The following is a 27331-nucleotide window of genomic DNA, read 5'->3' as shown; positions in this document are numbered from 1 at the left end:
TCTCCGCCGTGTTGACGACGGCCTGGGGCGGCAGCACCGTCGTCATCCAGTACCAGGACTCAGTCAGAACAGAATGGGGCTCCGGAAGAAAATAAATTACAATGCAAGCTCCGTCCCCATCACCGTCCGTGTCAGCGGTGTCACACGGCCGGTGCCAGAGTGAGGACCGTGCCCTGAGGGAAAGGAAGGAGAGCACTGACCTCACAATGCATGGGAAGGGGGGAGACGGATGGAGGGAGGGACAGCTCACCTCCCTCGGCACCCGGAGGCCATGCCAGGAGCAGCCCACAGAGGGTGTCACCCCAGCTCCCAGGATCCTCTGCTGCCCACAGGGGTGCCCACCATGCTGTGCCCCCGCCCCCCCCCCCCCAGGAATAGTGGAGTCTGGACCTGCGGTGCCACGCCTCGTGGGAATCAAAGGGGTTGAGTGTTGGGGAGCACGAGCCACTTCCCCGTGAGCGTGCAGAGCAGGTGGACTCCCACCTCACCGCTGCCCATAGGCCCGCATGTGGGTGCAGCCGGGCCTCGCGGGTGTGCGGTGCTGGGTGTCTGCCTCGCCCTCGGCGCCTGGAAACGCGGTGTCTCCTAGGAGCCCAGCGTCTCCCTGGGTGTGCAGTTCCCTCGTCCCCTTCTGTCGCCGTCTGCTCTTTAGGAAAGCACCCACAGGCTGGCGTGTAGCTGCCTGGAATGCCGGCCGGAGGGCGAGCCCTGAAGGAGCTGTGTGTCTGCCCGCAGGTGTGGGACTGCCGCTCGGGGGCCTTGGTGCACAGCTCGGCGGTGCTGACAGGTAACTGGCCCTGACCTTGGCTTTTCTCGTGGCAACGCAACTGCGCTCTCCTGGGGCAGGTGTGGTCGGCACACGGGGTGCCAGTCGGGGGCCAATGTCACCCCTCTAGTGGTCTCTCTCCCACACTGTCTTCACTTAAGCGTTAAAATCTGAGCATGGCTGGGAACTGTGGAAGGTAGAGGTGTGGGGAGACACGGCCACTGTGCTGTCCCTCGGAGCAGGCCCGGAGCTGCAAGTTGGCAGGACGACTGCCCATGGGCTCAGGCTCGCCACACACTTTCCTCAGTCAGTTCCCTTGCTCATAGCGGACACCGCCCACGTCACACACGGGCCCGGTGGTAGAGCCAGTCTCCATGGAGCCTGAGGTGCCGGGCCCAGGCAGCCTCCATGCCAGGCGGCCTCCATGCCAGGCGGCCTCCATGCCCAGTCCCAGTGTCTCTAGGAGGGGCTTCCTGGTCACTCGGGGTCCTGAGTGCAGACCTGGCTAGGCCCGGGCTCCTCTCCTGGGAAGGGAGCATGACAGCCGCATGAGGGAAGCGGGTGTGACCCTGACTCCGAGTCCCCGAGGCCTGTTTGCTGGGACATGCTGCTGTCACAGCTCTGGGCCACACAAGCAAGCCCGTGACTGGGGTTACGCTGGAATTACTCCCCAGAAAACAGTCACAAACGTGATTTGGATCCGTTCGTAGTTTCTAGGACGGGGGTGGTTTTAACATCTGTTTGTGTAACTCGCCTCCCAAGTCCTGGCAGTGTGGACACACAGTGTGTCCTCGGTGAACTGGCTCCGAGGCAGCACATTTGATAAGGAGCCATTGAACTGCCGTTCCTCTCGAACCCTCAGCTTCACGGGCCCGGCCATCGAGGACCGTCCTGGGGTGTCCTTGCTCCGGCCCTTGCTGTGCGGCCCCTACCCCCCCAGCCAGCGACTCGGAGCGATGCTGCGGGTGGAGGCACGGTCACCCTGCGGCGGCGCTCAGGAGAGCTCACAGCTGCACTCGTGTTCCTCTTCCTGTGGAAAAATGTGTCAGAACAGTCGGAATTGACTGAAGGAATAAGCGAAGCTGATAGTTTCCTTTGAACTGTGCCAGCGCCCTGAGGGTAACGACCATCTCTTCCTCTACCAGCCTCCCCTGTTTTGAGCCTCTTCATCGATGGGGAGAGCCAGCAGCTGGTGGCCGGGGGCGCCGAAGGCCAGGTGAGGGCACACCTGGCACACCTGGGTAACTACTGTCACCCTGCACGCCCGGGCCCTGGTGGCGTGCGCCTGGGGGAGCTGCAGGGGGTCTGCGGAGGCCTGTGCGATGCCCACACCCGAGACAGTGCCCTCAGCCATGGTCAGCGGGGGCCGTGGGCGGGGCTCAGACCAGGGCAGAGGCTCGGGGACCCCAGGGCCACGTACCTTCTCTCTGGGTTGCTCCCACCCTCATCCCTCGTCGGGCTCTCCCTGCCTTTCCTGGCGCCCGCTGACACAGGTGAGGCATCCATCTCTTTCGCCAGCTGTGTATCTTCAGTTTGGTGGAAGGTCATCATTATCGTCAAGTGACACGCGTGGACCTGAGGAAAGAGATGGGGAGTTTCTACGCCAGCCGGCCAGGTGATGCCCCTGACCTCTCACCTCTGGCCCTGATGTGAGGCAGGAGGGGTCACAGCAAGGACAGGTCCTGACCTCAGGCCTCTGCAGGCACCGCAGGTCTGGGATGGTGTCAGGGGGAGGGTATAGTGACCACTCCTTGTGGGTGGTTGTCATGGCGATGAGGGTCCAGGGTAAACGCCTTCCAGCCGCAGTGGGTTTTCCTCGCTAAGCAGCCTGCGCCCTCACTCAGGTTGGTTCCACCTGGATGGGCCCCGCCTGCCCTGTTACTTATCACCTGTTTCCCTCCTTCCCCGCCTCCCCCCCCCTTGCCCCTGCCTCCCCCCAGCCCAGGGCTCCGGTCCCGCGTGCTGCTGGTTCTGCCTGTAGTCAGCAGCCTCCTGCGGGAGTGCTGTCCGAGGCTCGGGCGGCAGCCACCTCTGCTGGCACCTCTGAAGGCAGCACCCGCTCAGCTGCGTTTCTTGCTTTCCGATGACTAGCCATTCCTCTTTAAAACCCTCAGGAACTGCCTTTATCCAGCATCTGCCTTTCCTGGTGCTTTTGAGCTTGGCTTTCGTGATTCCTTCTGTCAGTACCCGTTTCTCATGAAGGAAAGCTCAAACCGCTATGCCCCACGGTGGCCGAGCTCTCCCGCCTCTGCGGCCTGTACGGGTCGCCCGCGCCCGCGGCCTCCTGTCCTCTCTGAGGAAGCAGCCTCGGCCCCAATCGGCTGACGCCCAGCACCTGAGTCTGTCCCCCCCCATAGTTTAGCCCCCCTCCCCCCGGTGCTTCCCCTCCATGTGGGTTGTCGCTGGCTCTTCCAGGAGAGAGGGGGCTGGATAGAGGGGACGGGGTCGACGTGGCGCTCCCTGTGCTGAGCCTGGCGCACTGTGACCTGCCGCCGGGCCCCGGTCCCGGGCATGGATGGTGAGTGATTGCTTGGCCTGGCCCGGGGGGAACCTCTGGAGGCAGGTTGGCTTCTCAGGTGGTGGGAACGACCCGGCCATTTCGGTGTCTGTAGCTGTCAATGTTGTTAGCTATTTCAGGTCTTCAGGTTGGTAAACTTGGTCAGTTACGTCCATGTACTTGTATGAGAAATGGGTTATTTTAATGTTGCTCATAAATGTTGGCAGCTCTTGGCCTGTGTGGTGGGTGAAGGGAGCACAGTCCTATGTCAGTCTGCACTGTGTGTGCCGTGTGTCTGTGTTACCACGACACGGTAATGAGGAGCTTCCTCACCTCCGAGTTTGTAGAAATGTTACAGGTACTTGGCAGCACAGGGAGCCGCTGTCTCACTGGGATTAACAGGGAGGCGGTGAGTGTGTTCACCTGCGGCATGGAGCGTGGGAGGATTCGGACGTGTTAAGGACTCCAGCCCCACAGGAGGAGGGGTGGGGGAGGCTGTAGCGCTGCCTTGTGGCCTGGCTGGGGTGGCCCCATCTGCCCAGACGCCCCTGCTGGTGGCACCATGGCTGGAGGCCGAGCGGGGCAGCCGCTGGCGGGCAGGTGAGCTGACTGTGGGGTCTTAGACCATGGAGTTCGTCTCTAAGGCTGGGCAGTGAGGGAAGGGTCTGTACTGCGTCTCGGACCCAGTTTCCCTCCAGGACAACTGGCTCGCTGCTTTGTGGTCTGGCGTTGGATGTGAGGACGCCGGGATGCGTCCCGGAAAGCTGGGCTGCTGGAGGAGCCAGGTGACAGGGTGGTGCCTGGCTGATGGGCCCTCAGGTGCTGGAGGGAGATGGGGCCTGGAGGCCCTGCGTCCCCGCCTGCCTATCCAGCAGGGGGCGCACCGTCACAGAGGACTTGCATCTGGCAGGTAAACTGAAAACAGGAAGCAGCGGAGCTGTGTTTGTGCTGGTGCTCTGCTGCTTTGGGTACTTCCTCCGAGTTGGCTTCTTGTGTGCAAAGCTGCCCTAGAGGGCAGGGCCTCACAGGGCTGCCTGTATGAACTGTCCTGTGGGGGTAGCACTGACCTCTGTGACCTCAGGGAAGTACAGATGTCGCAGATCAGCACCAGAGACTGGATTCCAGGGTCACCCAAACCCTCTGGCACAAGCCCCTATGGGTGCATGTGGCTCAGAGCTTGTAGGCGGCAGGCACACTCACCGGCAGCGTCCTGGAGAGGCCCCTCTCGGACTCCGCGGTTCCACAGTCCTCACAGGAGCACGGGTCGCGTTCAGTGACGACACCATGGAACTGAGCTCACGGATAAGGCCATCCACGTGCCTCTGTTTGCAGCCTGTCCCCGGAGAGGACCAGCTGCGTGTGGGTCGGAAGCTCCACGGGGATGTTCATACTGAACCTGGCCAACTTTGAGCTGGAGGCGGCCCTGCATTACCAGGGTGAGCTCGGGTTCTAACCGCCTTCCACGGACGTTTACCGTCATGTTCATGTTAAGTTATCTGTGACTGCTGTGGGGAGGAAGGTTTAGGGCAGAAAGCCCTTAAACATCGCTTATTTCTCTGTGAAAATTCAGATTTTCAGGACCTCAGCATTCAGGTGGCCGGCTCGTGTGCTGTGATGAGCAGCTGTGGCAAGGTCAGTCCTCGGCGCTCCTGACCTTAGCATCTGGGGCGTCTATCTGTCTGTCTGTGTGCTCGTGCTCCCTTTCCTCCACGTGTGACATGCCCACTTCCCGGGAGGCCTTCGTGGGGAAGTAATGAGAGCCACAGTGCTGTGCCGACTCCCCGTCCGTCAGTCCGTCCGGCAGCACAGCTGCTGCGAGGACACAGCTCCCTGTGGTGACGGCTGTGTTCACTGTGTGGGGCTCGCTCGTCCACTATGGCACCACAGTCAGTCTCTCGTTCTGTCACCACCTGGCAGGCCTTCTGCTTACTCGCCTCCATGTTTGGGAATGAGATCACCTGCTTGGAGGTCGACCCAGCCGCTCTGGTGAGGTCCCAGCAGCACCCGCACCCGCACCTGGGAACGCCACTCTCAGTGCTGCCCAGGTGGGTCTTCTCAGGTGGATCTGGCAGGTGGGTCTGGCAGTTAAGGGCTCTATGTGGCTGTGTATCAGTTGGTAGAATTTAGAGCAAAGTTCAGTAAGCTCCCTACTTTATTAACCTTAAGTTTATTTTAATGTGAAACACGTTGTATTTCAGGATAGAGTGCAGATTATAAAACTGTGTTTTTATTAAAATACAAATTCACTTCTTGGGAAGATGACAATAAGCTTGTGAGGTGCCTCTTCTCCCAGTTCATGCCACACCTTCAGGGGCTGGTCTGTGACTGCCCTCAGCCCATGTTTTGTGGAAACAGCTCCCATGGTGCAGTTCTCTCTTTGTAGCTCTGGGGTCTCGCCGACCTCCCTTCTGTACTTCGGAGCCGCCAAGGGGACACATATCAAGCTGGCCGGCCGCCACCAAGCCGGTCAGTGTGACATGAAACATGAACATGAAAATACTGATGTTGTTGTCCTTAGTGTTGTGTGCTGCCGTGGTGTGTGTGTGTGTGGGGGTGGGGGGTGGGGGGGGGTGTTTCCAGGCCCTTTGTTGCCCCTCGCGTGTTTCTATGTGGGATGCGCTAGTGTTTCTTCTCCTGAACCGCTGCTTCTCCAGGGGCCAGCAAAGCGGCCTTGGTGGGCGCTGGGAGTCGATGTATCATGAGATGTTTTTTCTCGTTCTCTAACCGCCTTGCCAGCTGCTCAGAGCGTCCTGCGGGACCAGCCCCTGGTCTTCCACAGCCGCGTCCGGTCCTCCGGTTACACGGCTGCGCCCCAGTGAGTAGATGGCTCAGCTGCTCCCATGGGAGCAGGACGGTGACGGTAGCTGCGGCCCAGTGTGTCCTGAGGGCACCCGCAGGGTGGGGATGGGAGACAGGCAGGCGCTGCAGTTAGAACGGGGTCAGCCCGGCACAGCCATGCAGCAGCTGCAGGGTCAGCCCGCTGAGCGCTCACTATGCACTGGCCCCTCGGCCCCTGGGTCCTTGCCTGGCCGCAGTGGTGGTGACTGAACACCTGTGAGGAGGGACATGGCCTGACACCTGTCTGCACTGTTCCCCCCAGACTGCAGCCTCGTTCTGACCGCAGGTGTTAAAATGACTGCACCCAGAGCTGGGGAGCAGCGGGGCTGTCTGAGGGCTCGAGAGGACTTTCAGGTGCAGCAGCCGTGGGTCCCGGTGCTTCAGGGCCCATGTGTCGCAGAAGCAGACACTGCCCCCAAATCTTGACCCTTTGTCTGTTCTGAACCCTGTCACGAAACAGCCTGTGAGCTGGAAGCCTGGGCGCCCTGGTTGACTCGTCCCCGCTGACCTCCCCTCTGCCATGTTCCCCTGACTGTCCCCTGTAGCCACTCCTGCCTCCCCGTCATTCCTCCCCAGGGGCTCTGCCCCAAGGCCCACTGGGTGGTGCTTGCAGAGTGGCCAGGCCCTGCTCCCTCGGTACAAAGTCACGCCTCTGGCCATGCCCACCCCTCTGGCTCCTCCGGGGTGGCAAGATCAGCGCCTCCCGTGTAAGTACACTGCTACCCAGTGCAGTGCGCTTCCCAGCACACATTGGCCAGTGCTGAGTGTCTCAGAGTTCAGTCTCTCCGTGTGTGACTGCCTTGGGCGCGATGGCACGTGTGTGTCGCTGTGCCTTTCACTGTTCTCTTAAGAAGCTGCGGCCCGTGACCTCGGAGGCTGACGTGTTTCCTTTCTGCAGCATGACCATGTTCTCACCCAAGACCAGTGTCAAGAGAGGCTGTCAGAGACCTTCACGACGCAGGAGCACTCACCCCTGGTGGGCAGCTGGCTTACCCTCTGAGTAAACGTGGTGATTTGGAGAAACCCTTTCAACAGTTCACTGACTTTTCACACAGGTGTAGACCTATATGTGTCTCTGTGTATGTACACGTACACAGGAATGTACATGTGCACACTGATGTGTGTACATCGATGTATGTCCTTCAGCCCGTCCCCTGGTTTCTTTTAAAAGCTGGGAAGGTGCTGATCTGCTCACGGAGGAGCAGTTCGTGTCGGGAACACCATCCACAGGGTCTACACTCAGAGCAGAACCAGCCCTCCCTCCCCCAAGCTGTCACGGAGTCCCACCAGGCCACGTACATGTGGCCAGTGCTTGGCGTTTTGTGCTTAAACACATGTGTCTTGGCACGAAGGAATGCTGGCCTATCCCAAGTCATGTCATGGTGTTGAATGTAAGAGTTTCTGTGCATCTGAATCCGTGTAGATGGGCGGATGCAGAAATGGGGAGATCAGTGCGTTTTAGTTCCTGTCTCACCTTGACTCCCTCCCGACCTTTGTCTTCTCCATCTCTTCAGTCAGGAGTACCCTTCGGACAGCCCCGCGCCGACCCGGCTCCGTAGGCAGCTGTCTGTGGCCCAGGGCCTGGTGGCCGTGCGCTGCGTGCAGTTCTCAGGTAAGGTGGGAGGTGCTCCCTTGTGCATGGAGTTTAAGTGACCTTGAGAACTCGCGACCTTGGTGGCCTGGAACCTAAGGGCAGTGCTGGGTTTAGACCGAGATCAGCACTTGCCCCGAGTGTGGGAGGAGCAGGTGCAGAGCCTGGCGCACAGCCTGGGCTCCATCTGCACTCCAGGCTCTCCTCACGTGGTGGGCCGGGGCGGGGGGGGGGGGGGGCGTGGGGAAGGCTGCTCGGAGGGTCTGTGTGGGGAGGAAAAGCAGCCCCTCCCGGTCCCCTGGTGGGCGGAGGGGCCCACAGGCGGGGACTGTGTGTCCGTCAGCGCTGGCCCTCCAAGGCCAGGCCGCTCACCTCTGTGGCAGCTGTCCTGTCTCAGGGACATTGAGACCCCTCCTAGACTTCCCTCCTGGCCACCTGCGTTTTCCTAATGGATTTGGAAGGGGAGAGGAGGTGGCTCTCCTCAGCAGCTCCCAATCTCATGGAGCTCAGCTTTTCTCAGAGTAAATGCTGGTCCCCAGGCCCTGCCCTCGGTCCGTGGTGGGCGGGGCCTGGCCGGTGCTACACCTGAGCCACCTGTGCCCAGCCGCTGCCCAAGTGCCACAGGTGGACTCCTGAGGCTGGTTACAGCCATGCCGCATCCCCTTTGCTTTTCATGGAATTCCAGCCGAGGACGCTGAGGGTAACCTGGGAGGTGAGAGCTGGAGGTTAGCGGGGAACAACGGTCTTTGTGATGTTGGAAGCTTGTTCCTGAGCGTAGGATTGTGAGGTCGGGTCTGCAGTCGGAACATCCTGGAGGAAGTCGTAGCTGATTTCTCCCTCCTCTTAGGGAGATGGGAGACCGAACTGCTTAGCAAACAGGCTGCTTACAAGTCTGCGGGGGTGGCCGACGGCACGATCCCAGGGCGGAGCCCGTGGTCCAGGGAGTTCCGGGCTCGGACCCGCCCTGGCGCCTCAGCCTCGAGCCTGGCTCCCTGTGGACGAAGCCCAGCAGCCTCAGGGCTGGGTTCAGCGGGAGGGGAGCCAGGACCTGCTCGTCTCCATCCTGTCACTTCCCAAGGGAACGATCCGTCACCTGAACGAGTCTCTGCTTTTCTCCTGAGAGCAGGAGACGGGCGTCGGCTGGCCTGTGGCCTGGCCGACCACCTGGCCCTGGTCTTTGATGCCCATCTGACTGGAGCACCTGCTGTTTTCTCGGGTGAGACATGCGCCCCGGTCACCATGGGTTTACGGTGGTCTCTCCCGCTGGTGTTGATCGCTGAGGCCACTTCTGCTTCCTTTGAGACAAGACCAGAGCAGAACTGGACTTGAGTTGGGGGAGGAAGCAGTGAGGTTTAAGCCCTGACCTCTGCTGAGCTTGCCCCTCCACCCAGAGTGGGGTCACCTGTGGGCCCAGAGCTGTGGCTGGAGCCCAGTTACATGTGGTGACTTCCCGTGGGCAGGCGTCCCTCTGACGTGTGGCCTTGTCAGCTCTTTGCCGAGTGTGGGTGAGGGAGTCAGGGTGACCTGAGCCAGGAGAGGGAGCCACTTGGCTGGAAAGAGGATGCGTGTGGAGGTCTGTAGTTGGATGGTGGGTGGGCCTCCCTCCCCTGGGCTGCTCGGGGGGCAGCACCTGGATCTTCGGGCAACTGGGCACCCGGGCATCCGGGCACCTGGGCACCTAGGCAGTGGTGCAGAGCCTCAACTGCCATCCATTACCAGTGACCATTGTCAGCTCGCAGCAGCACGACAGAAACTCCCTGAAAGGCCACCAGGGAGCAGCAGAGTCATCTTTTCTTAGGTCCTATGAGAACTGATCAGAACCAATCAAATCAGACCTGTCTCTCCTAGTCCCCTGGTCTCGCGTTCCACCCCCCGCCCCCCCCCCTGTCTCCTTTAGGTCACGATGGGGCAGTGAACGCCCTGGGCTGGAGCCACGATGCCCAGTGGCTGCTGTCAGCCTCCCTGGACGGGACGGTGAGGGTGTGGTTCGCCCGCAGCCGGGAGCCTGTCCTGTGCCTGGTGAGCGGTGATTCCTGGCAATTCTGGTGGCCAGCCTGCCACTTAGAGGCCAGGGAGGCCTGGTGGGGCAGGTAGACCCTTCTCTATGCCAGGAGGTGGGAAACGGAGAGATCAGGAGTTTGCTTCAGGCACTGAAATTAGTGACTAAACTGTTTTTAACTCACAGTGGACACACATGCAACACACACACATGCAGTGAAACATGCCTTTCGTTTGTTAAGGTCTTAAGATGGCAAAGCTGTTAACACTGAAATGCAGGAGACCTTTACGTGTGCATTGAGTGTGAGTTGCGGTGAAGGCAGTGACAACAGCCCAGGCGTGGAATGGGGAGGACGTGCCTTTTGGGGAGAAAACAGCTGGTTTCAGTGAACCTGCGGATCATTTGGAAGCGGATGGGAGGAGAGATGGGAGAGGACAGGATGGGAGGTGACAACAGCAGGCCAAGGGGGTGGGCGAGGGCTCCAGGGTCGGGCACAGGCTTCAAGGAGGGTGTGACGGCCACATGTGTGGGCTGTGAAATGTGAGCCCATCACAACTACATTTAAAACCTGTGTAAGGTTTTGGCTTTAACAAAATCCTTGATACTTAATATCTTTGCTGCCAAGTTTTACGTGTCTTTCATTTTTAAGTTTTCAATGGCCAGACCTCAATACACTCATGACAAAAAAGTCTAGTCACAGCACCTTTTAGAAGGAGGGAGGGAGGGAGAAGGAACAAACGTCGTAAACTGGTTGAGCAGAGACTGTCTGACGTTTAGAGCAGGCGGTTGCCAGCTGTGAAGACGGAAGAACGCTGGTTAGAGCGGGTAAGTGTGAGGGCGACGTGAGGGTAGCATGTGGGTAACGGCGTGACGTGCTTTGCAGGGCACAGACGTGTTCCCGGAGCCGGTGCACCACGTGCAGTTCTACTACCTCGATTCGTTCATGCTCGTGTCCTCGGGCCCCGAGCTCCAGCTGCTCCGGCACCACCTGGACCCCTGCAGGGACGAGCTGAGAAGGTGGGTGGCCCGCAGGGCCTTGTCTCTGCAGTGGGAGGAAGTGTCCCAGCGACAGGCAATGTGGGGAGCAGTGTCTGCACTGACACAGTTTTCACCCAAACTTGGGGGCCTCACGTTACCGTGGCGCGGGGGGCGTAGAGGGCTGCCTCCTGCTTCCACGCCCGTCCTGAGCTTCATGCCCAACCCCGGGACTCTGCCCACTTTGCCCTGGAGCCTGAGCTGCCCCTGCTGGTCCCCGTACACTGGCGTCCTTCCTGCCCCTGGGTCACCCGTGTCGCCCACCTCCATGCCTGGCTCTGCTTGTCCCGGCCCAGACCACACCCCGCACTCACCTGTCCGTTGAATGCTGGCTCATGGCCTGGTTTGTCCTCACTGAGCCCCCAGCATCTCTGCCCTGTCACCTGCTGTACCTGCCAAGGCCCCAGGCCTCCCCGACCGGGGCCAGGCTGGCCACCCTGACTCAGCCACGCCCCCCTGGGGCAGCGCTCCACGCAGTCTGCGCCAAGGCCGAGACCCGCCATGAAACCTCTCGGAAACATGACGGTGTTTGTCCCATTCCCGCGGGATGCCTCCCAGGTTCGAGATTAGAATGGGAACGTGCTTTCTCATGGACGCAGTGCCGTGTTTGTGGCTGGAGATGATGGTATTATTCATGAAGTTGTAAGTCAGTCAGGTGGCTGACTCCCATTCCCTCATCATGAAACGAGATTATACTAGGGGTAGGAACACCTTTTAACGGGCCAGCGTTTCACAGGGGGACTTTAGCTGAGGAGGGAAATAGGCTGGTCCTCTTGTCTGTTCTAGGTACAAGCAGAGGAGCAGGTGCACCCGCGTGTTCCGGCTCCCCACGACAGGGGCCGCGGAGATCACCGGCCTGTCTGCCCCCAACGAGTTTTACTCCCGTATCCTTTCTCCTCCCGGCTGCGGCTCGAGCCCGGCCTCCCCACACCGCTGAGCGTCCGAGCTCCGCCCTGCATGGCGCTGCGGAGCTAGGCCCCGGGGAACTAATGTGAGCGATGTGACGGTTCGTCTCAGCAGGGAGAGCCTCAGAGAGAGGGGCCAGCGGTGCCTCTGACCCCAGCAGCACACGCGTGTCGGCTCCACGCTACGTAATGTAGCGGGACCAGGCCCACCCCACATGCCTCCAATAAGCTGCTATTCATGGGACATAATACAGGACCTAAAGCTTTACTTTTTTAGTTTTTAGGGCTAACACCATCCCTTTTTATTAAAAAGCATCGATTTAAAACTACTTAGAAGCAAAAAACAAAATCTCAGGAATCTATTTTATAACTTCTTAATTTATTCAGAGGCCTCATTGGAATTCTTTTGCAGAGTTCTGTAGTTGAAATTTCCTAAGGACTGTCCTATGGTGTTAGGAGGTTCTAGAATATTCTGTTAGATATGTGTTACTTTTATTCCAGAACCTTTTGCTACAAACAGAACTGACAGCCTCTGCAGAAGCGTGCTGTTGCGCCTATGGTTGCCCCGTGTGGAGGTTCTGCTCTGTTCCCCGAGTGGGACCACCTTGTGCCCCTTCCTGATGGCGCTTTTCAGGGGTTTGGTAGATTTTTCTGCTGTCTGATTAAGCACTGGCAATTGGGCTGTTTGTAGGGTCATGTGACCCCTAAGCCCATAAATAGTCCTCAGATCCCTCAGACCTGTGACGTGTCCCGGACGCGGCCACGCGGCCACTGCCAGCCTCAGACCGGCTCAGCGCCAGCCCCTCCTGCACACGCAGCACGCTGAGCAGCTCTGATTTGAGTCTTCCCCTCATTTATCTCCTGGTTTTTCACCCCGAAATCTGCTCTGCCCGGGCCTCCCCTTTGTCCTCAGCACTTCCCGCCCCTGCCCTCCCACCCCCAGCTTAGAGAGGCAGGGCCAGCATGGGGGGTGGACTGAGACCCCGCCTCCGTGGACCTTAGAGAGACGTTCCCTAATGGAGCCTAGACCTAGTGCTGGCCGCCAGCAGGAGCCGGACAGTGGAAGTCTTCGACCTCAACGCGGGCCGCAGTGCCGCCGTGATCCAGGGAGTTCATTCCCGGCCCGCCCACCAGATCTGCCAGAACCAGGTGAGCGAGGTTGGGCCTGGGCAGCGCCTGAAATGCCACGTCTGAGGCTGTCAGCAGTGCAATTGTGAGGCGCAGTTGTATGTTTCCCACCAAACCCAAGGCTACTTCCTATAGTTCCTGTCGGTCAGGAAGTTGGCTGAGCTTGGATGTGGGCCCTGGAGGCATTTTCACGTCATGGGGGTGAATATTTGTGTGCTGGACAGTGATGGCTGCCCGAGCCTCTTGGGGCCTCCCAGTCAAACCTTCTCACAAGGGCCTGGCGAGGGTCAGGCAGCCCTGACGGCAAAGTGACAGCCCTGACGGCGGAGGGACAGCCCTGACGGCGGAGTGACAGCCCTGACGGCGGAGGGACAGCCCTGACGGCGGAGTGACAGCCCTGACAGGGGAGTGACAGCCCTGACGGCGGAGTGACAGCCTTGACGATGGAGTGACAACCCTGACGGTGGAGTGACATCCCTGACGGGGGAGTGACAGCCCTGGCATGGGAGTGACAGCCCTGACAGCGGAGTGACAGCCCTGACGGGGGAGTGACAGCCCTGACGGGGGAGTGACAGCCCTGACGGGGGAGTGACAGCCTTGACGATGGAGTGACAACCCTGACGGTGGAGTGACATCCCTGACGGGGGAGTGACAGCCCTGGCATGGGAGTGACAGCCCTGACGGCGGAGTGACAGCCCTGACGGTGGAGTGACATCCCTGACGGGGGAGTGACAGCCCTGGCATGGGAGTGACAGCCCTGACGGCGGAGTGACAGCCCTGACGGTGGAGTGACATCCCTGACGGCGGAGTGACAGCCCTGATGGCGGAGTGACAGCCCTGATGGCGGAGTGACAGCCGCCGCAGGTCTGACATTAGACACATCTGGCATGTGGCAGGTTAGGCCGAATGCATAGCCTGAGGTCAGGCTGTGACCTGGGAACCGTGTTTGCATGAGGTCTCTGCGAGTCACAGGCTGTCATCCAGGCATCGGTGCCTCGTCTGGGTCCCCTGTACCACCCATCAGAGAGGGGCGTGATCCGGAGGCCCGGGCCACAGGGAGGTCTTTCCTGGGCAGTGACCTGGAAGAGGCAGGTCCGCAGCAGTGTGCAGGGGACACATGCTGACACCCGAGACCTCACACAGGCGCGAGGGCCTGGGGTCACAGGTCATCGAACAGGGATGGTGACCCATCCTTTCCAATGCACCTGGAGAGCTAAGGTCTCTGTCCTGTGACCTTCCTCCTGGCTTTCTGTGAGGAAATGTACATCGCTAGGCTGAGGTCACAGTGCACCGTGGGTAACTAATTGTTCGTATGGAAGCTTTTGGAGTTCAGTTGTGAAGTTGTTATGAGTGAGGAAAAAGCTTCTGGGAATGTCTGTGATTACTTGGATGCCATCCTGCTGGCTGTCGGCAGCGTGGTGGTGACTAGCTCCGTCTACAGAACACGCATCTGATCCCCTTGCACCCACAGGGCTCGCCATCCACCACCCAGCCGCCTCAGGCTTATAACCTTTTCGCAACCACCGCCGTGGGTGACGGGGTCCGGCTGTGGGACCTGAGAACCCTGAGGTGAGGCCGATGTTCTGTGCAGGGGCAGCTGTGGGGGGCAGGTGTGGGGGGACAGGTGCAGGGGGGGCAGGTGTGCTGGGGGGAGGTGTGCCGTGGGGACATGGGGGAGGCCAGGAACACAGGGCATGTGTCTATTGAAGTGCACGCTGTGAACGCAGACCGGCAAGGTTGGGGGAGTCTGTTCACACTGACCTTCTCAGAAAAGTGACTTATTCCCAGAAAAGGTCACATAAATATGGAAAAACCACAGCTTCTCGTCTTCCCTTTGAGTGTTGGCTCTGGCTGTCCCAAAAGGTGGGCGATTTTTTCAATAAACCCAGCTCCATTTCCCTTACTTTTGTTTTAAAGTTAAAAAAAAAAAAAAATATATATATATATATATATATATATATATATATATGTATTTTTTTTTATTGATTTCAGAGAGAAAGGTGAGCGGGGGAGAGAAATATCAGTGATCACTGATTGGCTGCCTCCTGCACGCCCCACACTGGGGATCGAGCCTGCAACCTGGGTCTGTGCCCTGACCAGGAATCAAACTGTGACCTCCTGGTTCACAGGTCGATGGTCAACTATTGGGCCACGCTGGTGGGCTGTTTTTGTGTTTTTTTAAAAAATATATATTTTATTGATTTTTTTACAGAGAGGAAGTGAAAGAGATAGAGAGCTAGAAACAATGAGAGAGAAACATCGGCCAGCTCCCTCTTGCACACCCCTACTGGGGATGTGCCCACAACCAATGTACGCACCCTTGACTGGAATTGAACCTGGGACCTTTCAGTCCGCAGACCGACGCTCTACCACTGAGCCAAACCGGCTTCGGCTGTGTTTTTTTTTTTTTTTTCAATAAACAAGTCTTAGTAGCTCTCTAACAGTTGGTTGTAAAACTTAACCAGCCTTGATAGAATGTTGCACCTTCCAACAGCCTTTGAATTATTGATTCAAATAACTTATTATTTTAAAAGGAGGTTTTTATATTTTTAAAGATATCCAGAATATACTTATCACTTAATAGTCTTCATATATAAAAAGCTTGATTAATGTTAGTTTGGTCATCTTTGAGAATTTATGGTTTTGAAGTCTTTTAATTACTTTTGAGGATCTCTAGAATAACCTGCTCAGTATCTAATAATCTTCACATATAAAAATGTTTTTGTTTGTTTGTTCATTTATGTGAAGAAAAGCAACAGGTCAGTATCCTAATTTGGGTTAAAATGAAAAAAAAATTTTTTTCTCCTGGTGTTTCTTTTATTTTTCTCGTAGGTGTGAGCGCCGTTTTGAAGGACACCCAACCCGTTGCTTCCCGTGTGGGATTGCCTTCAGCCCCTGCGGGCGCTTCGTGGCATGTGGTGCGGAGGACAGACACGTACGTGCTGCTCTGAGGCCCAGGGGCTGGGCGTCCCTGTGGGGAGAGGGTGACGTTGGTATACATGGCTCCTTCCTTCCTCACTCTGACTCACTGTGTGTGACTCCCAGATAGCAACATCTATATATATATATATATATATATATATATATATATATATATATATATATATATAAAAAAGCCTAAGCGACTATTCAACCATTCGACAGGTAGCTATGACACACACTGACCACCAGGTGGCAGATGCTCAACACACAGGCATGGAGAAGTGGAACAGACTGATGAATCTCAGAGGGAAGGGGGGAGGGTGGGGAGAAATTAACCAAAGATCTTATATGCACACTAGAGTCCTGGTGCACTGATTTGTGCACTGGTGGGGTCCCCTGGCCTGGCCTCCGGGATCAGGCTGAAACCAGCAGACTGACATCCCCCAAGGGGTCCTGGATTGCAAGAGGGCTCAGGCCAGGCTGAGGGACCTCACCAGTGTACAAATTTGTGCACTGGGCCTCTAGTTAATAAATAAAGAGACACATACCCTAGGATGGATTTGGAATAAATACTAATTTTATCCATTTGTTTTTAACCTATTTGGGAAGGTCTTGTGTAGTGTCTTGGGAATGTGGTAACGAATTATCCCAAACTCAGCAGCTTCCAGCAGCAGACCCTGGTCCCTGCAGCCTGGAGGCCCCGGGTCCGACTCAGGTGTTGGGAGATCGCCTCCCCCTCCCCGCCCAGAGGCTCTAAGGAGGGTCCAGCCCCCTTGGCCTGGGCTTCTCTCCACGCTCTGCCCCCTCCTCACTCGGCCCCCCCCTTGTGGGCCTCGAGTCTCACCTCCTCCCTTGTGTGAGGACACCCCAGAGCCACTGGAGCTGTCCCCATGGCGCCTGCCTCTCAGCACAGCCAGCCCCCAGCAGACTGCCGGCCCCTATCCCTGGCCTGCGGGATCGGGACAATCATGCTGTTTTCTCCATTTGGCTGCAGAGAGGATTAGATGAGCAATTATATAAAAGTTGTTGCTCAGTACATGTTTGCTATAGTCACTAACCTCTGTACTCTACCATTAAAAACAACAGATGCAGAGAGGTGTCATAGTTCCCCCACCTGTGTAACCTGGACCACAGGCAAGAGGGAGCCTGGGCCCCCGGAGCCTTCAGAGAATGAGGGCGTTGTCCTTGGGTGGGAATGAGAGGTGACTCACCTTGGCAGCCATGGCAGTTTGGAAGCCCTTGTGGGCGTGGTGTGGACCTGAGGGCCTGACCTCTCTGAGCCTGGGGCCCGGGCAGCCTCACCCGACCGTGCTGTCGGCACCCCCTGCTGGCCACCACTGAGCTGCTTGCTGAGCAGCACCATTCTTCGCCGCACCCCTGGCTGGCGGTTCCTGTTGGCACCAAATTGGCACCAGGGGCTATCCCTTAGAGGCTGGGGTACAAAACCTGACTGTCCTTCGAATGACCTCAAACAGAGCATGACTTTAAAATGCGCACAGCAGGGTCTCCTCACCTTCGCCTCAGTGAGCTGCGTGCTGGCTCTCCCCACAGAACACCTGGCCGTGTCTTCCAGGCATACGTGTATGACGTGGGCTCCAGCACCTTCTCCCACCGGCTGCCGGGGCACACGGACACGGTCAGCGGGGTGGCCTTCAGCCCATCCGCCCCTCAGGTATAGCCTCCCTGGCCAGGGGTCTCTCCCCACAGGTCCCGCCTCACCTCCCGTGTCTGTCGGACGTGATTTTGGTGAGGTTTATGCTGTGTAAGACCATGTGCCTGCTGGGATTGCGTGCAGGGTGGTCCTGTCCACGTAGGCGGGTCCTGTCCGTACAGGGGGTTACTGTCTGCGTCCTGTCCACTCGCACAGGGCAAGGGCAGTGTCTGACGCCATATCTGCCGCCTTGTCTAGCAAATGTTGGGAAATGTACCAAGCTTGTTCTGCTGGTGACCACAGGGCTCCCATGGGGAGTGTGTGTGTGTGTGTGGGGGGTGGGGGAGAGCCAACCTCTGCAATGTCAGGAGCAGGGACGGGGAGAGGTGGGCCCTGGGTGCCCCAGAGAAGCAGAAGCCCAGCAGCTCCACTGCAAAGGTAGAGCCCAGGCCTGCCCCGCAGGGCGCTTCTGCCCAGCTCTCCTGCGGGCTCGCGAGACAGGAGCTGCCCCTTTGAGCCTGGCATCTGCCCTCCACCGGGCAGGCAAGGCCCTTTAAATTTCTTCCAATGAAGCCAGCCAGTGAACGTGAAAAACAGGTGTTCTTTCCTCGTGGTTTGGATTTTAAACCTTAAAATAAGGAACAAAAAACTCATTTTTATTAAACTCAGCCTTAAAAATTGTGATGGGAAGGATTTTTGCTGCCACATCTGCTTGGCCAGTCTTTTCTGCCTTTTTATCTCAGGTCTTTGGCCCCTGAATCCCACGTTACTGGGATTTGCCTGACGTTCTCCATGGAAACGCCTAGGAGAGCTCGCAGGCATGGGGGGTGGGGGGGGACAAGGGGGGTGGACAGACCCAGCTGGGAACACAGGTCCGTTATGTCTGATGTGCTGCTGAGCATGGAGGTGTGCAGGGTCCCTCTGCACCCCCAGTGTCTTCTCCTCTCAGACCTGTGTGTGCCTGCAGGGGGCATGGCCAGCACTCACAGGGATGTAGTCACCACTCACAGGGGCGTGGCCCACACTGTGGGCCTGTTTCTCCTGTTTAGAAGCATGTCCTTTGGGTCTGAATCTGTGGCTCCCGTGCTGGTTGCACTGTGGGAAGCTTGCTGAGCCAGTGCCACACTGTGGAGACCCCTGAGGTCGAAGCCTCTGTCCTGGCCGTGGCGGCCGGCCGGGGTCCGAGATCCTGGGGCGGCTGGTCAACCCTCACCTCTCGGGTGGCTTCCTGCCATAGCTCTGTCTGTGCTCACTCCCTGTGACCTCTGTGCTCCTGGCTGTTTCTCAGGACACTGCTGTCCCTCAGCCTTTGCCATATGCTCCGCTCTGTCCTCCAGACCCAGATGCTGGTTCTGGTGTACACACCTAGAGGCTTGCACCCCTCCTGCCCAGTGCTCAGAATCCAGGCCAGCCCCTCAGGCCTCATCTGACACATGACCCATGACCTGGTGCTCAGTGCCAGGCTGGGGCCTGCACTCACGGGCTGAGCATGAAGGCTGTGGGGCGGGTGAGCCCTGTGGACTCGGGAAGGTGCCACGTGCCCAAACACAGGTGTCTGTGGGCGACTCTGGTTCGGAGCTGCTCAGGGATCCCAAGGGAGAAGGCCTCCTGCTGAGCCAGGCTCCTCACTGACCAGAGCTCAGTGCTCCACTCTGCGCGGACGGAACCTCTTGGCTGTTGGCAAGGACGCTGTAAAGGCGGCTGGGACGCTGGCTGTGCGGGGCTCGCTCGGGAAGCTGTTGGCGCGAGTGTGTTGGCTGGTTCTCATCCCTTTGAAGGAACTGCGTCTGAGGGAAGGCTGCGGGCTCCACGGAGACGGGAGTTGGACCTGGGGGGAGCGAGGAAGCTGCAGGCATCGCTCATTCGTTGGGAACACTAATCTGCCTGGAAACTGCACCCGACCTTCCCCACGGCTTCTCCGTTGCCCGCTCCCCACTCACCAGAAGGCGGGGCGGGGGGTCAGGTCTGGGTGGTTCTGGGTCGGGCAGACAGCACACGCCCAGCCGTCACCCGCACAGCCAGCCCCAGTGCACTGGGCTTAACTGTGTGAGCATGTGGGGAAGTTACCGCCGTGTCTCCCAGGGGGAGGTGAGCGCCTAGAAAGCGTCTTGCTGCTTTTAATGTTGCCGTCGGCTCCATGATTCATGTCAGATCATGAAAGAAAGAAGGAAAAGACCTAACAGATGAGTCCACTCGCCCTGCTGCTGCGTTAAGTATGTGAGCTTCCTGGCATTCCTGTAGTGTCCTCCCAATAGAACCCAGTGATAGTGTTTGAGTCTTAAAGGGAGTTACTGAAGGGGAAGGCGAGTGCTGAGCCTGCCTGCTCCTCCTCCGCTCACAGTGCTGCCCGCAGGCCACGCGGTGAGAGCTCATCGCGCTGGACGGGCCACAGGTCACTGGCTCTGTCTGCAGCCCATGCGAAGAGCCACTGCTCAGCACCCGGGCGCCGTTCTCGAAGACCAGCCCCCATGGCTCCGAGCCCTCGGCTGCTGCTCCACGGCCGTGCTGGCCTCGCGTGGGACTCAGTGTCCATCTTGTTTTCTGAGAAGCCACCTCATGAGATGAGACTTTAAGCGGCTCACAGAAGAACTCAAAGACATTCACAGATGTGTTGCATTCTTAAATATTCTCATAGACGGGTAGGAGATACACATAACTTCACCTTCTACCCGGGTGAGACTTTTGTATGCCCAGACGTTAGAACATCTATGATTTTGAAGGAAGGAAGTGAGGAGTTGGTGCCAGAGCTGAGCCAGGAAGAAGCAGACTCAGATGTCTGGACTCTGGGACGGAAGGGGACGTGGCTGCCACCCCACTAGGACATGGAGGAGCTTGGGTGATGGGAGATTCCTAGGAAGACACAGATTGTGGAAAGAGATCGAGAATGAATAGAGATTCAATCGTTGTATAAAAGTAACGACATTAAATTGTAATAAGTAATAACAAGTGTTCACAAAGCAAATCCCAGGATGAGATGACCTCATGGTGACCCCACTAGCCATTTAAAGGAGAACTGATCTCGCTTCACAAACACCTCCTCAGTCCCTGAGGTCAGCATCACTTGGATTAAAAAATGAGCAGAAAATTAGACAAATGTCTCCTAAAAATAGCTGCAAAAACTCTCTGCAAATTATTAGCAAATCTAATATGTAAAGGTTACCTACCGTCAGCATGAGACTTACGCCAGGGACAAAAGGGACAAAAGGCTGGTGTAACAAACAGAGGTTGATGTGTGTCACATCAGTAGATGACCTGACACCTGTTTAGGAAAGACTAACGGCAGCGATAGGACTTCCTCCGCCGATGCCACCATCTCTGACATTCATGCCAGCGCTCTGAGCGTGAGGCAACACTTTCCCGTAGACAAACAGGCCAGCCGTCCACACCCACCCCTTCTCGAGACTGTTCAGGGTTCTTTTCCAGATCACATGTGCATGCATGCTCCCTGGAGGCCAGGGCCAGTTGGTGACATGGTTGCCTGTGGGGTTGTTGGCTCCCTCAAGCATTGGGTAAAAAGCACCAGTCATTGCCATGGACAAGCCGGTGTCTCTTCCCAGGTCACCCGTGGCACTCAGTGTTGCATGTGGCCCCGTCGTGGTGGGCAGGACGTGGCTCTCAGCACTGCATGTGGCCCCGTCGTGGTGGGCGGGACATGGACCTCAGCGTTGCGTGTGGCCCTGTCATAGTGGGCTAGATGTGGGTCCCAGTGCCGGCAGTTTTTCCTCTGATCTCTGTCTGACGGGAATGTCTGAGCTGCTAACCGGTCCTGGCCAGGCCTGCTGTGGTAGGAACCCTTTTGGGGATGGGCAGGCTCATTTTCTGCCCAGTCCCTGTGTCACTCCCTGCAGGACGTGGTGGATCCCCATCACCCCGGGGCAGGGAGGTGGCTCCTGTAGCTCTGTGACTTGCTCCTCTAACAGCACCTCCCGTTTCCTCTCAAACACACCCCAATCACCCAACACACTGGCCTGTCCGTGTGCCGCGTCCCCGCATACGAGAGCCCGTGCAGACGCTGCCTCTGTGTCTGGGGAAACGTCTTGGTTCATGGAGCCAGACTGCTCTGCGCAGTCCTCTCAGTGAGGTGAGTGGTGCAGTCCAACACTCTGTCCGCACACGCCATCCGCACACACCAATCACACACACCAATCACACACGCTGCTCACACACACCACCATGCATGCCACTTGTGCCCAGACCTGGGGCCCCCGGTGACAGGCAGGGTCGCTCCCCTTCCAGGAGTTCCTTCGTCCCAAGCAGCTGGCGTTTCTCACGTGGCCTGTCCGGGCCTGGGTTGTAACATTGCAGGGAGTCAGCTTCCCCTCTCGTCCCAGCCAGCACTTGTGTGAGACCACAGGACGGCAGTGTGATGCCGGAGGAGGTGTTTGTAGCTCAGGGACAGACGGACCGGTGGAGGAGGGAGGGGGCCGTGTTCACTGTGGTCCTCCGGCCATGGCTGTCCTCCTGGTCGAGCGGCCACGGGCTTCCACGGCAGTGCGCCGGCCCATGGGTGGGGCAGGGCGCCTGGGTTGCCAGTGACACATTTGCAACCGTTTGTGCTGCAGCATTTGAGCCGAGGCCACGGGAGATGGTTCCCATTATCCTCGGTGGCATGGACTGAGGTCTGGCCGGTCTGTTCTGATGCTCTGGCCAGCCTCCGGCGGGCCACGTGGCCCGGCTCCAGCTGGCTGCGGTCATGGCACAGCAATGTGGCCGCTGGCGGTGATTCCAGCTCAGCCCCGTTTCCCTGTCTGTGATTTATAGGCCCAGCTTGAAGAATTCTTGTTGAAATAGGTTGCAGCATTTTCCTTTTCAGCACACAGGGTTCCTCTCACACATTTCTTGTTGTAGCTATTGCCCAAGGCCAGGAGGGCGGTGGGTTATACACCACAACTAGTTTCTATTCCAGGACGACTAGTCAGTGGACAGCTATGTGACGCCCAGGAGGAGGCACACGACACGTTGTGCTCCGAAGCCACCCGGACGCGGCCCTGCCTGTGGGACAATGGGCTCAGCCGCGGTGACTCATCCCGGGCCCAGCGCTCGCTTCTGCTTCCCTCACCCGGAGCCGGAGCCGGAGCCGGAGCCGGAGCCGGAGCCACAGCCCGAGGAAAAGGCCGTCCTGTCCGAAGAGGGGCTTGGAGCCGCCAGGATTCAGTGTGCGGCCTCTGTGGGCATTGTGGGGAGTCCAAAGGCACCCACCCCAGGGACGCCTTGGGGTCATCCTGCTTCAGAAGTGACCTTATTTCCAGATGTTCCCACTCCTTAGAGGTCCAGTAGAAAACATGCCGAGAAGACAAAGCAAGCACAAACGGGAACACAGCATCCGCTCTTGGTCACTCGCTTCCCAGGCACAGAGGTCGCTGCTCACACGTCTGTGTAAAATCTCAGGCTTTTCCTGAGCGTGTGTACACACAGACACATACACATACGTGTAAACTCACAGGCTTTTCCTGAGCGTGTACGGGCACATGTGTGTACAGACACATGCACGTGCACGGACTGGCTTCAGCCTGATTTCCCACCTGATAGCTTTGGGTACTCGGTACCATCGTTGATAGAATTCACACTCGAGGGGTGTCTGGTGGTTTGGCCGGGGTCTGACTGTGGGAGGCACCCCTTGTACACCTCATGCTCCTGGGGCCGTTCCCCCAGAATGCTTTTCGACGTGTGATTGCCAAGTCAGTTCCCTCACTCCTGAGCAGCTTTTAGCAAGTATTGTTGAGTTCATCCAACAGGTCTGGGTCACCTTGTCCGTCTCCTAACAGAGCATGAGGGAGTGTCCGCAGCAGCAGTGACAATGGCTATTTAAACGTATCGGCTGCAGAGCGCCGGCCCGGCCGCTGCGAGGGCTGCACGGTGCGCCGGTTCAGTTCTTTGGGGAGAATCGCCTCCTCCCCCTGCCCGCACACGCGGCTGGAGCGAACGGGCTCCGCTTTGTCTCCGGCGTTTGTATTCCACTTCCTGTGAATTATTTATCCGCCAGTTTTTATTCGGGATCAGCTCCTTTCCATATCTTAGCCATAATCTTTGTGTTTGTGATACTTTGAAGAAAACCTAAGATCTGTTTTTTTTTTATTAGGCTTAGGAGAACTTCGTGTTCATTATATTTTCTACTGTTCCGAGTGGACATAATCTGTTCTAAATGTTATTTAAAGGTCACCGCTGTGCCTGTGCCTGTGCCTGTGCGTGGCCCAGGGGACTGGCAGCACCCATCATCCCCATGTTCCTCGGGATGAGCAGTGCCCGGTTGCGTGAGGGGCTCGGCTGCTGCTTCACACGGCCGTCGCCCCGCAGAGCCCACCGGATTTTGTTATGCGGCTTCGCAATAGTTCTCCTCAGCAGCCCCCTTTTGATAAGGTTTTACTTAGTTCTTCTTCCAAAAGGAATGGCATGGTGCAGCATTTCAAGTCTCTAGGAGCAGGGAGAGCCCCCTGAGCCCACCACCAGCCCCCTTGCCCTCACCCTCAACTCTGCATCCAGCCCCTCACCTCAGGGGCAACCCCCTGAACCTACCACCAGGCCCCTCGCCCTTGCCTCCACGTTCTGCCCCCCCACCCCTGCCCCGTCACTGCAGCCAGTCCAGCTGTGTCCCATCTGTAAGTGTCTCGGAGGCATTTTGTTACGTAGTTTGTTGAGACTTAGCTGACATGGCACGAAACCCACCCCTTAACTGTGCAGTGCGGTTGCTCTGACCATGTTTAACTTTGCAGCCGTCAGCACTGCCCATGCCAGACCCGTGACCCCACAGAACCCACACCTGGTGGCAGGCAGCCCCTCCCCAGCCAGCGTGTCATTGAGAACCGTCCTTCACGTGGCTGTAGGGTTGCTGGGCAGGCCCCAGAAATTACCGCAAAAATAGACAATGTGAGCAGCCGCATGTGCCTACGCGACCCCGAGGCATGAAGCGGACTTTACCTTCCAACAAAAGGCTCGGGAAGCCGAGGCCTCCGGGAGCCTAGGAAGAACCCTGTTCCCCGAACCGAGCTCGGTGCTTCCCGAATTGTTCACCGCGGGAGGCCCCCTCGTCCTGGGCCCGCCGAGGTCGTCTCGATGGAGCGTCTGCTCAGTCCGCCCCCGGCACCTGCGCTGCCAGGCCGGATGGAGCTGGTGCTGTTGTCACGCTGCTGTGACCGCTGGTCCCTGGGCCCAGCTGTCCAAGGTGCACAGCCCGGCCAGGCCCGCCCGCTGTCCTGGGAGCAGCTCCTCCGGGCGTGGTGGGTGGAGGCAGGGTGCAGGAGGGGACCCCCGGACAGCGGGGATGGCGGTGTCAGCACCGGAGTGGGTGTGGACGCCGCCCTGAGTCCCACCCACCCGCCACGTGGCGGGAGCCTCCCTGCCTCTCACCTGGGCGAGCACAGCCCTCATGGCCTCGGCCGGGAGTCTGTGGGTGCGGGTGCGGGTGCGGGTGCGGGTGTGGGTGGGCCCTTCCCGCATGTGCAGGGGAGGGGGCATGGCTTGGGTCCCCGCCTGGGTCCCCGCTGGGCACTGAGTCACACCATCCACCTGGCAGAACCGGGATGGGGTTCCTGGAACCGCCGCCTCGAGCAGCCAGAGGCAACCACAAAGTGTTTCCACATGTGGGACTGGGCAGCTGCGAGCGGAATGTTTACCCTGGATCTGGGCGAGGAGGCGGGTTCGGGGGAGTGTGGGGCCTCCGCGGGCTGCTCCTGGCCATCTGGGGAGCTCCGAGGCTGAGCGCAGGCCGGCTCTTGCTCTGATCCAAAGGAATGGCCTTAACGGTTCTCCTCTGAAGCCAGCGAGCCTGGCAGCCTGCTGGACAGGGCACTCGGGGGGCGGGGGGGGGGGCGGGGGGCTCCCCAGCTCCCCACCCGCCTCTGCCCCAGGCCCTCTTTACGTGGAACCTTCCGGGCTCTTAGTCCAAAGTAGCCCCTCCCTCTCCACCCTGTGGGTGTGGCTCCCGGAGGGGCCCTGCATGAGGGGCCTGCCTGGAGGCGGGCAGGGGCGGGGTCCTGCCCTGGCAGAGGTGGGGTCGGAGTCCTGTCCAGCGCCTCCTGCACCGGCTCAGTGTCACCTCAGTGGAGCCTCAGCTGGGCTTGTCCCGGGGTCACCTCGTCCCCCTCTGAGGTCAGGTGGCCTGAGGGAGATCACGTGTCCACAGGAGCAGATAGCGGGATGTGATGGAGGATTTGATGAAAGGAAATGCAAAAAGTAACAAGGGCGTTGAAAAGCCTCAGGGGCAGGCACTTAAAGGGCTGGGATAGGGATCTTCCTTTAGCTTCAACCCGACCCCGATGGGAGCAACTCCTGCAAGAGGGGGACGAGGCAGAGGCCGGCCACCCCATACCACGCTCGTGGCCATGGCTTTACTCGAGTGACGGCTGTGGCCCGGCTTTGCTCTCACCACTCCGCTGTGCACCAGAGCCCCACTCCAGTCCACCAGCATCCAGGCAGGCTCGTCCACAGGGAGAGAGGCCCAGAGGCCAGAGGAGGCCAGGGACTCAGAGCCCCACCCCCTGCCCCACTCGCTGACCCTCTGAGTGCACTTGGGGCCACAGGGGGCGACTCCTCCCATTCCAGTCAAAGGGGGTTCCCGCGCTTGGAGAATGAGGAGTCCTCTAACCCCTACTCAGTCCTCCTGTGGGGCTCTCCCCCGACACTGGCGAAGCTCCCTGAGACCTGGGCACACTCACCGGGTCCTCCTGCCCCTGAGCTGAAGGGCAGGGGACCTAGGACCTGCTCAGCTGCCCTGGAAGGAGGTAGGGGGGCAGCGTTGTGGGCAGGACTGAACCCACAGGAGGGCAGGTACCTGTGACCTGGGAAGCCCTGGTGCTGCCCTGAGCCCTCGGCGGCTCGCAGCAGAGACCTGGGTGGAACTGGCCCTGGAGACGCTCGGTGCGTGGAGGCGGCAGGGCCGAGGGGCAGGCAGGTCTGTGCTGTAGACCAGCGGTCACTACTGGTGGTCCCTGAGGTCTGTGAGATCCGAAAGGTTGGCGACCGCTGATATAGACAATCCACACGGGGATGTACCTGCAGCCCTCCCCTCACAGCCTCCCTCCTCCTCCGCAGCTCGTCACCGCCACTCTGGACGGCAAACTCCAGCTGTTTGTAGCCGAGTGATGCTGCCCCATGCCGCCAGGCCCCAGCGTGAGATGGTGCTGCTGCGTCTGCCCACGGCCCTGGTTCTGCTGCTCACGGGACCCACACACCCACGGTGCTGCCCTTCCACGCAGAGTGCGGGGAAGTTAACGCCGATGTTCCCCAATAAATAGCCTGTATTTGCTTACAACCGAGACTCTGCAGAGAGAGTGAGAGTGACAGAGAGAGAATGACAGTAAGAGAGTGAGGGAGTGAGAGAGAGTAAGAGGGAGGGAGAGACTGAGACACAGACAGGGTGGAATGGGAGGGACGCCCTTCGCAGTGGTGAGAAAGAGGTGCCAGCCCTGACTATGCCCAAGCTCTGCTGGGGCACCGGCCTCTCCCGTGGCCTCCGTGTCTGCGAGGTTTGCTCCGGGCCTCCTGCCCATGATGCTGGCAGAGCCGGCGCAGAGGCCCCTCCTCAGACACAGTAGTTTCCAGGGAACCGTGCACAGCCCCGCTTCTGAAGGTGCCACGTGTCAGGATGCTTCTAGAACAGTCCCAACCCTGTGTCTGGCACCCTGGAAGGCACCTGTGTCAGGGCCTCTGCGGCAGCATGGCCTCACCGAGGAGGCCCAGTGTCACCCACCCTTCTGGGGACCCAAGGGCTCCCATCCCCCTGACCCTTCCCCCAACCCACCCCTGGGTGCACTTGCCATCCCTGCCCAGGAGACACCACAGGCTCCTGCCGGCTTCTGGTCATCACACACACTGCAGTGCACATTTCTTTAGAACTAAGATTAAGAGTTATCCAGACATTTTTATCCACTTATAATATCCCATTTATAAACATTTAACCTTTTAAATATCTCATCTGTAAACTCGTTTCCCACTTATAATTTCCCGTGGAGGCCCCATGGAAGGGCACTCGTTTCACTTGCAGGATTCATGGTGGGTGTATCG

The 27331-nt window shown here is 58.6% G+C and overlaps 1 protein-coding gene across 1 annotated transcript in view; it reads left to right on the top strand.

Annotated features, from left to right (window-relative positions):
• The window catches only part of WDR27 (WD repeat domain 27), a 33090-nt gene extending 6142 nt beyond the window's left edge, over positions 1-26948 (top strand). The window contains exons 6-25 of the mRNA XM_084889952.1: positions 736-787; positions 1912-1982; positions 2285-2381; positions 3182-3284; positions 4596-4699; positions 4834-4895; positions 5181-5308; positions 5647-5729; positions 6000-6078; positions 7000-7077; positions 7616-7713; positions 8819-8908; positions 9590-9711; positions 10575-10708; positions 11513-11610; positions 12659-12780; positions 14231-14328; positions 15592-15694; positions 17255-17353; positions 26360-26948. Of these exons, the coding sequence (XP_084746078.1) occupies positions 736-787; positions 1912-1982; positions 2285-2381; positions 3182-3284; positions 4596-4699; positions 4834-4895; positions 5181-5308; positions 5647-5729; positions 6000-6078; positions 7000-7077; positions 7616-7713; positions 8819-8908; positions 9590-9711; positions 10575-10708; positions 11513-11610; positions 12659-12780; positions 14231-14328; positions 15592-15694; positions 17255-17353; positions 26360-26410 (1872 nt within the window). The 3' untranslated portion in view covers positions 26411-26948. The remainder of the gene's footprint in view (positions 1-735; positions 788-1911; positions 1983-2284; positions 2382-3181; positions 3285-4595; positions 4700-4833; positions 4896-5180; positions 5309-5646; positions 5730-5999; positions 6079-6999; positions 7078-7615; positions 7714-8818; positions 8909-9589; positions 9712-10574; positions 10709-11512; positions 11611-12658; positions 12781-14230; positions 14329-15591; positions 15695-17254; positions 17354-26359) is intronic.
• The last annotated feature ends 383 nt before the right edge of the window (positions 26949-27331 follow it).

The sequence above is a fragment of the Pipistrellus hanaki genome, assembly GCF_964339955.1.
Source record: "Pipistrellus hanaki genome assembly, chromosome: 7".
In the NCBI taxonomy this organism is placed as follows: domain Eukaryota; kingdom Metazoa; phylum Chordata; class Mammalia; order Chiroptera; family Vespertilionidae; genus Pipistrellus; species Pipistrellus hanaki.
Note: the sequence above shows the minus strand (reverse complement) of the source record. Positions and strands in the feature narration are given on the sequence as shown.